Here is a 13,402-nt window from a genome sequence, read left to right on the forward strand (position 1 = left end):
CCAGCGGTTCACCTAATGGTATACAAAGGGTCAAAGTTTTCACAAAATATCCAAAAAGTATGGATAAGTAACATAGGCCAGTGGAGTGTCGTTTTAATACTGTTCTGTGTTTGCTGATTATGAACATGATATTTTTGGCATTTTATTATTTAGCGGTGGTCCTAGCTCTCTAAGAGATACTCACAGAAGGTTAAAAATGACAAATTTTGAACATAAGTATGTAAGGTTTCATTTTAGACTCTTTCAAGGTGAGGGATTTTGATTGTTTATTATGAATTTTGATCCTTTACTAGGAATGTAGCCCTCTATGAACCCCTGCCAGAGGGTGAAAAATGACAAATATCCATTTCAATTGAGAATACGTAGACTTAAACATTGAAATTGAAACACACATTTTAATATTTAAAATATCTGATACAACTATTTTTGTTTATTATGTTCTTCTATCTCATGAAGAAAATTATTATATATTTCTAATGAAAACCCTGACGGCTTAACGCTGAGACTTTTATGACTTTATATTGAAATGATTTGTTTCTGTTAATGACTTATAGTCATGCAGTTTTACAGCTTGTTTCATGTAACTAATTTCAATACAAAAATATTATTTTATCATTAGGCTTTTATAACCCTGATCACAATTTGATCCCACTCCTTCCACATCTAGGATGTAGTAAGAAAGTAGATAGTTCTATATGCTATGGCAGAGCTACCCTTTGCTACATGACAAATACCATCTGAGATTTTTGAGGTAAGATAGATAGATAGATAGATAGATAGATAGATAGATAGATAGATAGATAGATAGATAGATAGATAGATAGACCAGAAGAACACTATATGATAGATAGATAGATAGATAGATAGATAGATAGATAGATAGACCAGAAGAACACTATATGATAGATAGATAGATAGATAGATAGATAGATAGATAGATAGATAGATAGATAGATAGACCAGAAGAACACTATATGATAGATAGATAGATAGATAGATAGATAGATAGATAGATAGATAGATAGATAGATAGATAGATAGATAGATAGATAGATAGATGTAAGCACTGGAGAATAGAAGCTTTATTTAAAGGACTTCAAAGATTTTCTCGTTTAGCTGTAGATAAAGCAAGTTAAGAAATAAAAAGAATTCATTTCAATAGGACCTCACTGACAAACTCTTTGCCTTGGTCAGTAATGATCTTCCTAACCATGCCCAATGTGTACATCTTCTTTATAATGGCATCAGACACTTGACTCACAGACTTAGACTGGAGAGGTTTAGAAATGATCCACTTTATGTAGAGGTATTTCATGGTCAACAGATACTTATTTTTTCTTCCAGTTTCATGTAGTGGGCCAAAGACATCCAGGTTTACCACCTCCCAAATGAGAAAATATTTGCTATTGAATTATTACCCTCATTTGATTTTATATCACAAATCTGTAGCCAGCATTACCTTGATGAATGTAAGACTAGTGCCATGGTCTTGATGTCACCTGGCAGTGGTGATAACAGAACAGGTCAGGTTAGGTTGGGAAGCATGCACTGGTACAGCGTGCCACCCACCACACAACGGACCAGCTTGGGATCCTGGTTGGCAACTCCCCAGGCAGACACACAGTCCAATTCCACTATCAGAAAATGACCCTCTATCTGCCACAGCCAAGTGTTACATGGGCACCCTCTTGGCCTGGTCCAGTCACTCGGGTTCTTAACAATGAGGATCCTGCGTGCTGGATCACACTCTGGGAATCGCACCACATTGCTGTAGTGCCGTAACTGATGCTCTCTCACGATGCAGGTAATGTGCCTCATTCGGGACTCCATGAGCAACCATTTATTCAACACAAAGTCAAACCATCTCACCTTAAAATAAGAGATACAAGCTGAATGAAATTTTGCATCATATACTTACTTTATTCATAAGAAAGAATTTAACTTCTTGTGAAGCTACAAGAGAAGTGCAATATGGTAATATAAACTTGGAAATAATTTTAGCAACTCACAAAGACAAAGGGGAGGACAGCAAGGAAAACAAGATAAGGAAAATAGAAAAAACATACACTTCACGAAGGAAAATCTTCCTTACCAACTGCTTACCTTAGCACAATAAAACAGGGCTATTGATGACTGGGTCTTGCTATGGTGCAACCTTACTTTGAAAACAAACATTTTGAGGGTGTCATTGTAATTATTACTTCACTTGTCTTTTGGCAAGAAAGAAGAGAGGATCCCATGGAGTACTCTTTGGATTACTAGAAAAAAAAATGAATACAGACAATTACCTACGATTTTGCTCCTTCTTCAGGTACTAAGGGTTTGTGGGAGGCTTGTAAAACTAGGCATCGTTTTAAGAACAAAGAACAAACTGCACAAGTCCTCAAAAGAAGAATACAAGTACATAAACAAATACTTTAAGGAAATTGTATAAATGTCTGGTAATTACATCTCAGCACTAGGGGACTTTCAAGAACATATGACCAACATTAATATGGGCTAATTACTCTGTTTCTTAGCACAAGTCATGCTAAACCACATCCTGAAGCAAAATCATTAAATGTGACTCAAGATACACACTTGTGTATATTAAAAATGTACCAAGTTAACCACATTTTTCATAAGAGTTGGCCATACGTAGCCAGCCATAACTCAGTCTCTGATGTCCCTCACACCATGATGGTTGCCACTTCCAGGACTGTCATGACACTCCATTAGGACAAATGTCTCATAACAACCAGATGGTAAGTGCTGTCAGTTTGGCCCAGTGTAAATGAGTTGGTGGTCTGTCATGAAATGAAAATGATATATTCAGTCATTACTCTTAAAACTTTATGTCACTGGATTATGACGGTTACATTTCATCTATAAATTATGTTTTTCTGCTATCTTTCTCTTTTTCAACACTGTAGACGGTGGCGGCATGGTGGGGTCTTCATTTAAAAAAAAAACACACACAACTGTAGGTCACAAGAAGTTATTTAGCTACACTAAAATGTTACACTAAATCTACATTTAAAAAGTAAATATAAATCTTTTTAGCAGCACTTAATTCTTTAGAATATTTTTAGTTTTCGCTACTCGATATTAATTTAGACACCTGATTTGGGATAAATCTAGGAAGCTCAGATTTTCATAGACCCAAAAGGAGACATAACAAGTATGGGTCAGCAAATAACAAGAAAGTCCACATTGGGAGCTTTTTTAAATAACATATATTCTATAAAATGTTTGGCATATTTCAAAACCATTATTGTACGTTCACTGAAATGACCAGCTTGTTTAAAACGGTAAATCCTGTCATTAAATGAGACACAATGCATAAAAATGGATGTTAGGTCATCCTAGATACATCCATCCATTATCCAACCCGCTATATACTAACTATAGGGTCACGGGGGTCTGCTGGAGCCAAGGGCGGAAGGCAGGAAACAAACCCCGGGCAGGCCCACCGCAGGGCGCGCACACACCCACACACCAAGCACACACTAGGGACAATTTAGAATCGCCAATGCACCAAACCTGCATGTCTTTAGACTGTGGGAGGAAACCGGAGTACTCGGAGGAAACCCACACAGACACGGGGAGAACATGCAAACTCCACGCAGGGAGGACCCGGGAAGCGAACCCGAGTCTCCTAACTGCGTGGCAGCAGCGTTGCCCACTGTGTCACCGTGCCGCCCCCATCCTAGATACAGTATATCTAAATTATATTACATTATATACTCTCAAAAACTGAAAAACACAATAATAATAATAAACTGCCTAGTTGTCACACCTTTAATCATTAACTTCACTGACACACGTCGTATTTCATTTCGCTCTCCGATTGTTACATTTTTGTTAATTTCTTCCCATAAAATTTTTCAAGTTGCTGTAAAACTGAAATGTTTTCATCTTTTGAAGAAGCGAAAAATATTCTTCTTGACAGAGTGAAATTCAATATGCTCTTCTTTTTGGCTTTCTTCTTCTTTCATCTTTTTACTTAAATGGCAGAAATTCTATTTGCTAATGCTGCCAAACACAATGCCAAGTCGAAAATGATGAACATGAGCAATGCAAATCCTGCTGTAACTTTTTTGTGTGTTGTAAAACAATACCCATGCACAGTACAAATTGGACAGTGTTGTAAAAAGTAATTTTTAGTAAGCAGAGAATGCATGTGCAATGCAAATCAAATGGGGACTCATAGAATAAGAAGTATGGATTGGACAGTGTCATAACAATAAGTGCAGGCAGCACAGATTTTTAGCAACAGAAGTCCAGAAAAACAGGGACTGTGAATTCCTGATGCACCCCCTGGTGGCACTCATAGGACACAGCAGGGCTGACTCGCACCACTGCAGCTCTTATCATGTCCTTAAGGTGTATATATATATACAGTATATATATATATATATATATATATATATATATATATATATATATATATATATATATATATATATATATATATATATACATACACACACACAGGCACAAATCGTAACCAACTTTGCCCAAACCCTAACACTTTTCAAACTACAAAATATTTAGAAAAGGAAGTTTTTGAGAAATCAAAAAGCTTTGAATGTGTATTAATACTGCACCCTAAGATGGTGTTCACTATTTAGAAAGGTGCTTGTGGCTCACTGATTCCAAGTTGTTAAACAACAACCACATCTCTGCGACGTGAAATAACAGTTGAAGTACCTAAAAATATCCAGACATGGAGAAAATATAAAAACGTTCACACAGAAAGTGTCTGGGCTGGCACCCAAATCCAGTTTTCTGGAGCTGTGAGGCAGTAAAGCTAACCTCTTTCCTACCATGCCACTGTAGTTTAATTATGTACAAATATATAGATTTAATATATTGCAATATGTATAATCATGAGTTTTTCATTAAGAATTATTTACTTTTTGTATACCTTCTTGCTTGCATATTTGAATAAATTATGTTTTTACATACATCTACAAAATATGTACATATTTATTGCTTTTTTGTAATGTATATTTTTAAGAGTGGCAACCATTACATAGTAAATGGATTTAGGCACTGTAAAATTGAAGAACAAGAGGCACATTTCCACACTCCAGTTGGGAGACCCCACTTGCAGTAAATGGAAATGAAAAATACAAAAAAGCTGTTTGGAAGTAATAGTGATAGCAGGTGCAAGTTGCCACCAAGTAAAAAAAGACAGCTGTAGGAAGGTTGTCTACTCTCCATAAAGTCGGTTGGTCAAATGACAACCATGTTCTACTGTATATCATGGGCTTTTTATTTTTCCTTACCGGAAAGGGCAGAGGCAGAACAGAAATTATGCCAGTCTTCTTCCGGGTACCATTCCTCCATTCTAAAGGATGAAACAGAAACAGCATGAGTAACCTGTCAGCTTCATCCCTTATGGAATTCAGTGCAGGGCTACACAAGTGGCTTACAAATATTTCACCAAAATAGTAAAAAGGTATTTCCATTCAATCATGTCGAATGCTTTTTCTGCATCCAATGATAATAATATTTCTGGGGTGTTTGATTTAGTTGGTGAGTATATTACATTAAACAGGCGTCGAAGATTTGAAGATAAGTGTCGGCCCCTAATAAATCCAGTTTGGTCTTGTGATATTACCGAGGGGAGCACTTTCTCCATCCTTCTAGCTATGATTTTAGAGAGTATTTTAACGTCGTTATTCAGAAGTGAAATTGGTCTGTATGATGCACATTGTAATAAGTCCTTATTTTGTTTTGGAAAGACAGTGATTAATGCTTGGCAAAAGGTTTGTGGAAGAAATTGGTTATCTCTGGCTTCTGTAAATGTTGCTAATAGGAGGGGAGCTAGCTGAGCGGAGAATTTCTTGTAAAACTCTGCAGGGTAGCCGTCAGGGCCTGCTGCTGACAAATATTTCATATTGGACAGCAGCTACTTTAGGAAAACTGTTCATTAAATAGTAAAAGTATCCAACTGGGCAATAAATTAAATGCCTCCAGTACTGAAGTACAAGTAAACAGTAATTTACTGTAAATCTTATAATAGTAAGTGAGACCACATGTAAGAACTGGAAATTTTAACACAGAGTGATTTTGAGATTATTTCATAAAGAATTTCAGGTATCTTAAAGCGCACATAAGCTCAATTTTAGATTTCAAAGTATGTATTTTAAGTAAGCTGAAATTCTCTGAATTTTATTTTTAGAAAATTACAAATGTATTTGAGATTTCTTAAAATGTATTAAACCACAGATATCTTAAAATTTAAAGTGACTTACAGTTTTTGACGCGCAGTATTTTGAAATGAGCTGTCTAAAATCTGAACTGTATCTTACAAGTAAGTTGTCTCAATTTTTTTAGATACTAGGGGGCTCTGCCCCCTGCTCACCAACCACGGGGTTTGGTTAACCGGATATACAATTTAAAAAGATTGTTATTTTCATGGGAATTGTCACAAATTCATAATTTTCACTTTTACTTTAAAACTTCAGTAAAAACAACATTGGGAATTAACTTTTCTTCAATATCGCATTGAATTTTGATTCTGTGTTTGGACTTACATTGTGACAACACAACATATAACTGCCCATGAATGAATATTGTTTCTTTCTCTCTAATAGATAAAGCAACTTTTCCGAATGTTTGTCCCTGTGATTTGTTAATTATCATAGCAAAAGATATTGTCACGGGAAACTGTAAACGTTTTAATATGAATGGCATATCAAGATCTCCTTTTGTGTCTAATGTTATTCACGGAATATGTACTCCATCACCTTTCTTGTCGCCTGTTAAAATTTTACGTTAGAAATGTTCGATCAATTTTTAATACAAACTAATCTTGTCCCATTGCATTGTCCATCACTCATAAATAAATCACCCAAAAACATTATGATACATCCTTCTTTCAACAGTAATTCAGCTGGTGGGAGACCGGACGGTGTTAATGCTTGTAGATATTCTATGGGATATTGTAAATTGATGTTTTCATCTTCCGCACTATCACCACCAACTGCTTCAGCATAGTCTATTGATACACATTCAATCAATTTGCAATTTAACTGATCGACAATTTTTGCATTTATTCGTTTGACTTCATTGTTTCTCGCTGCTAGGATTGCCCGTGTACTCATTTCTTCTGTAATCCTTTGGGATACATTTATTCAATAAGATTTCTACATAATGAGTCTTCTTTTATTGGGAGATTTTGAATTTTAAAGTTGCCAATGTCGAGTAGCCAGTTTGCGAAATCATCCGAATTTTGATTTGCTCGTATATATTTTTGTAATTTGAATTGTTGGAACAAAGACCGTAAAGGCCCACTCTTTAGGCATGCATCACAAATCTGCCTTCAGCCTCCTTTCTTGACTACTGGAGCACACGAAGTGTGTCTAAAAAAAACATACACATGACTGAGAGGTTAGATGACTGTTGTCTTGATTGAAAATGGTTGTAAGTAGGGCGTGACATGAAAGAATCTAATGGCAAAAGTCACCGTCACGCGGGACTTGCTCCCAAAAGGTTGTAAGTATGACATGACTTGAAAGAATCTCATGTTAAAAGTCTCAGTCTTGCAGGACTTCATTCCAAAAAGTCTCTTCAAAAAGTCACGTCTCATCCCAAGATTTTTTTGTTATAATAGTGAGATACATAAAGGTTAACTTGGTTTGCCACACATGCTGATGGATTGATATTACATGAAAAGGAAATACATTAACTATTTCTTTCCTTAATTATACAATTTAATATATTGCAGCCTGTTAAGCTCTAATCTGTTTCGCCGTAGGTTGCGTTTAACATTCTGCATTTTTCTAACCGGGTTGAACTCGTTAGCTCTCTTACCTGCCGTGTTGGCATAAGATAACGAGTATTTAATATAACATTGTCCTAGTTATCGTAACTATAATGATATCACTTTATTATACTTTATTCCACCCAGGGGACTCCGGAGTTAACTTTAACGAATTAAAAGTAAACGATAACAGAGTAAATTATGATTTTTACCCTCCTCCCAAGGAACAAATGCAGGTAGAAGAGAGCAAGTGAGCATTTAAAAGCCCCTGTTCAATAAGGCCTACGCCCCATTGCATTCAAAACAGGACCGCTCCTTATGACCGCAGGTGTTGTCATGGTAAGGCGTAACCATCGAAGGTTTAACAGGTGCAGCAAAGTATATACTGTATAAGCATAACAATATTGGAATAATTGATTAAAAAGATTTTTCTAAATAATATAAAAAAACTATTTGCAAATACACTAATGAGTACTAGTAGCAAAATTTGCTATCCAGTACTTCTTTTACAAAAACTGCCACGCTCCTTCAGGAGTCTTCTTGCGCATGCCCAGCAGAGCGAGTATCCAGGAAGTAGTCTGGAGTTATCAGCAGGTCTCCTGTACGGCGCTACTTGTTTTTCTTCAGAGCCTTAATCAGGGTTGATACGAAATGTCGGCCTTCGATAGCAATCCGTTTGCGGATCCAGTGGAAGTCAACCCATTTCAGGTATGTGGGCAGTATAATAAAAATTTACTTTAGAGCAAAATATTGTTATTTAAAGTTTAAAACATTTCACTAGGATGCCATTAAAACCTGTTTGGCAAGTTGGGGGTTGTGCCTGGTTGGCATTCCTTTTCTGGTGCGCTGTAATTGACAGCAGTATTGACCAATCGACGGTTCCTTCTGATGACGTCCTACCAATCTGGAAGAAGCTTACGTCTGTTGTTCAGGTGAATGGGCCGGCCCAAAACTTGTTTGACGTGTTAACACCAAAATTTGCTTCGCTGTATTTGACGATGTAAAAAAAAAAAAAAACAACTGCTAGTATAAAACATATTTTAATATATGATGTTGCTTACGATTTATTAACTCGGAGCCGGCGAGAGTGTTGAGCAAATCTGTAAATATTTTAATCGTTACGTTGTTTTCACACTGCTGAAGGTTTCCTTTTATAAACTCTTAACGCGTAGTAACGTCACTGTTTGCTTCCGTTATACATGCAACGTTTTACGATTTAGTTCTTTAAGAGTAATATCTTAATCAAAATTTTGACGTAATTTAATTACATGTCAGTACCACACCCAGCCAGTACCAGTGTAAGGGAAGGACTGATAATATTACCCTTCGTGAAAAGAAAACGAAAATATACATTGAATGGGCCATGCAATAAAAACTAGGGCATAGTGTTTTCCCACAGGGATATTGTCATCAAAGTGCAGTTTGTACTAGAGCAGACCAGTACAGAGTGCCTGTATTCCAACCTTAACTTATTCCTGGTATAATATTAAAATAAGAATTTAAAGCACTTTGACAAATTGTCTACATTTAAATGACAACTACACTGATTTCTTACATTAAATTAATTGCATCAGTTACTACTGAAAACGTTTAATTGTAGGTCAGATATTTGCACAGTACAAAAGGCATGTATGAAGACTTTGAACAGGATTACTAGGTCAAAACTAACATTTCTTTTGGTTAAAGTTCACTATGTTATTTCTGCCACCTTGTGTGCTGCTTTGACTGACTTCTGCAGGATCTAACAAAGTAACTGTTTCTGTTAGTTCGAAGGCATTTGATGCTAGCCATAGTTAACCTTACAGTTTGCATGTCACAGCCCTACCTGATTCACACCTGACCTCAGAAGTGACATTCCAAACTCTTTACTCCGTTTACTTAGCTTGCTAAAAACATTTTCTGTTAATTTATCTTAGAGGTGTATTTCTAACCCTGACTTAGACCTCCTCTACAAGGAAATTGATTATTTGGGCAACGTGTGGAACTATGGTAAGGCTGCAGATAAGGGTTATGAAAAACATTTTATCATCGTAGGTAATAAATAATATATCAATATATCCTAAAAAAGTTTGGGTGTTCTAACCTATGGAATCTCTTCCTAAGTTTTCAATTTGCTGCAAACCATATAGCTTCAAAGTATAAGAGTCGCTCTGTGCATATGTATTTCTGTCTCAGTTTTAGGTTGAAGGCAATTTTATTCTTTCATGACATACTTCTTGCTTCTCAACTTTTTTTTTTTTACATTTAAATTGGTTCCAAAGATGGAACGCAAGACAAAGCCAAAATCAAAGTTGAGGTCAGGTAAGCAGTAGGGTTAGTTTGTTTGCCAGAAATCAGTACTAAGAATTGCACTAGACTTTTAGAAAGTGTCCACAGACTTGGACAAAGTGTTCTTTATGCCCTGTTAATTACAGTAACGCTGATAAAGTAATTTCATGAAACTTCAGCTACATAACCATTAGCAGCCCACCATTGTGTCCTACCAATCGGTGCTCAAATGGCAGCTCCCATTTTAAAAAAGAAAAAGAATTCAGTACATTTCAAAACTGAATGGTAAATAATTTCAACTGTGTAAAAAAAAAAAAAAAAAATACTTCGTAAACAGTGAAATTTTTTGAGTCCCTGTATTTCAAAATGTAAGACAAAATACATTTAAGAATGCTTAAACCTTAGAAAAATGAATAAAGGAACCATAATCCTAACACAAATAACAAAAAAACACACACGCAAAGTATACGTAGCATGCGTATTTTCATACAATTTATACAGTATAGTCACTTCCATAGTTACTGGCACCCTGGTAAAGATGAGTTAAAAGGGTTGTAAACACAACACCTTTCAGCTAATTAGTTTAATCTCACACTGAATTTGTGAATTTCTCACAAAGAATTTCTAGAAGTGCCAACACTTGTCACATGTGTTGTTTTGTTTAAAATAATTTAATTCTAGATGAGGAATTTATTTTTTCTCAGAATTTACTTCAGCTAAAAGTTGGATTTTTGTAATATTTTTCAGTGTGAGATTAAGGTAGTTTACAAACAGCTGAATATTTTTTTACAACATTTTTTACTCCTCTTTTCCAGGGGTGACAATAATTTTGGAGCTGGCTGTCTGTGTTCTTTCTGCAAGTGTGTGTGTTTTACACCTACATATATGTAGTACATAGTGTTTTTATATTGCAGTATTTCTTACAGTATTTGTTGTTTGTTTGCTGAAAAGTCTATTATTACGACCTGTGGATTGAAACTGTCCCTGTATCTTCAAGTGGCAATGTCTCTGAATCATTTGCCAGAAGGAAAGAGTGAGAAAAGCGACTGTGCAGAATGGCTGATGTATCTTAAGAATACTGTTTTCCTTTCTAAGGCACACTTAAAGTGATAAAAGAATTATTTCCATTTTATTTTGATGTCTCAGGCATACACTTGCAATTTGAATGACATGTTTGCCATTTTTAGAGTTTTCAAAGTTACAAAGATTTGGTATAGTACAGCCCCATATTAAGGTGATTATTGTTAAATTACTGTTTAATACAGTATTGGCATATGCCCAATGGGTGAACATAAACTATAAGAGAAGGGTGACTTTTTGGATAGGTTGATGGTGGTGGTTGTAATGGATGGCATCTTTAATAAGCATGTTGGATCCAATGGCAATGATAGAATTCTTACCAAAAATGTTGGAAGGTGATAGAATTGTGAAATTTGGTGATGATTTTAAAATGGTTTTGTGCAACATCGTGTTTAAGGAGAAAAAGAAGTTGGTGACATATAAAACTGGTAGTGTAAGGAGCTCAATAAACTATGTTTGTAAGGAATGTTGATCATGGCATGATAAAAATAATATATATATAAAGGCGATGCCTGGAGATGACTGTTTATCTCAGCATTACTTAATTGTATTATATTTTTAAGTCAGAGGCTTGAAAAAGCAAATGTACAGGGTTTACCATGCCTGAAGACTTGGAAGTTGAAAGAAGAGTATATGAGAAGGATGTTGAGATTAGGATTTACAATAGGCGGACAGACCTCCCTGGAAGAGCTGATAGGTTCTTGCCTAGAGCGACGGTGGATCCAGTTGTCATTGTCCATGTTGACACAAATAACATAATAAGGGTAGTCCGTCAGCTCTGCGATCCAAAGTTAAAGAGTTATCTGCCAGGCTGAGAAGCAGAACTGACAAAGTAGTCATCTCATGACTCTGATTCCCCGAAGTGAGGAGGTGGGCTCCTTTTCAGGCTAGACCCTAGACTGCTTCTGGTGTCACCAAACTACATGTCGGGAGCACTTCCAGAACACGTGGAAACCACTATTGCTCTCCCCCAACAGTGCCCTCTGGCAGCACCCAAGCACCCCGACAAGGCTGTGCTTCTGCACTCCACTTCCCATGCAACCCTCTGGGTGTCATGATTGAGATCAGCTTTGTGGTACACTGCCACTTCTCTGTGGGGGTATGAACTGTTCCTGGATCCATAATCTCCCAATCCATTTATTACCAACTGATTTCAGGCAGGACAAAGATTGATTCCAGCCAGGACAAAGATTATAGGATGTTCTGGATGGGCTGTCCATCTTCAGTCTAATGGTCCTTCCATTAAGGTGTCCAGTTCAGGAAAGAACTCTTGTCTCTATCCTGGTTGAAATGCCGGTCTGCCCTACATGGTACTTGCAATATATGGATATGCAGTCAGAGTAAAAAGTATGTGAACCCCTAGGAGTTATCTATATTTATGTCTAATTCCCATATAAAACATGGTCATATATTCATGTCAGTCACAATAATGAGCAAACGCAGTCTCCTATAACTAAAGATACACAGATTTTCAGAGAATTTTGGACCATATTGAATAAATCACTCAAACTGTGTACCCTAAGCTAATGAAAAACTCATTGCAGTCAGAATCTAGCACACCTGGGGCCTTATGTATAAACGGTGCGTACACACAAAAATGTTGCGTAAGAACGTTTCCACGTTCAATTCGAGATGTATAAAACCTAAACTTGGTGTAAAGCCACGCACATTTCCACGGTAGCTCATACCCTTTCGTACGCAAGTTCTCTGCTCGGTTTTGCAGACTGGTGGCACCCAGTGTCAAAGCAGTGCTACTGTTCCTGTGTGGTTATCCTTTCTTTTTTTAGATCCACATCCCTGACGTGGCTTTATAAATACACTGAAATTAACGCATATTGTTTATTAGTTTAATGCGTCTGATTGTAATTAACCTGTAACAATATAATGGTCCACAGAGTGGTCAAACTATTCCAAATACCATAACTGCTTTAGCGTTTTTACTCTCACTGCACCTCTGATCCAACATCGGATCATCTTTTTCCAAATTACTCTCACTGCACCACTCGGAGTATTTATATCACTGTATCTGAGGGTGAATCACAGCTGTACACCAGCTGATCGGAAAGAGAATTATCGGTATACAGCATCAAGCACACGCTGCCTCAGCCATGCTGTCTATTGAACTGCTCTCGAATGACAAACGCTTCAGAGCTTTTCCTGTACTGACCTTGCAGTTCAGAAACCGTTTCATCCCAAGAACTCTTAAACACACTCAATGAGTCCATCAAGTGCTCCTTGTAGAACTGTTTGTACTTATTAGTATAATCACCTCACTGTAAACTTGCACTACAGTTATAA

The 13,402-nt window shown here is 36.5% G+C and overlaps 1 protein-coding gene across 1 annotated transcript in view; it reads left to right on the forward strand.

The window, feature by feature from the left end:
- The first annotated feature begins 8,311 nt into the window (after positions 1-8,311).
- scamp2 (secretory carrier membrane protein 2) overlaps positions 8,312-13,402 on the forward strand; it is a 68,128-nt gene continuing 63,037 nt past the window's right edge. The window contains exon 1 of the mRNA XM_039773078.1: positions 8,312-8,464. Coding sequence (XP_039629012.1) covers positions 8,408-8,464 — 57 coding nt within the window. The 5' untranslated portion in view covers positions 8,312-8,407. The remainder of the gene's footprint in view (positions 8,465-13,402) is intronic.

Source organism: Polypterus senegalus, chromosome 12, assembly GCF_016835505.1.
Source record: "Polypterus senegalus isolate Bchr_013 chromosome 12, ASM1683550v1, whole genome shotgun sequence".
NCBI classification, from domain to species: domain Eukaryota; kingdom Metazoa; phylum Chordata; class Cladistia; order Polypteriformes; family Polypteridae; genus Polypterus; species Polypterus senegalus.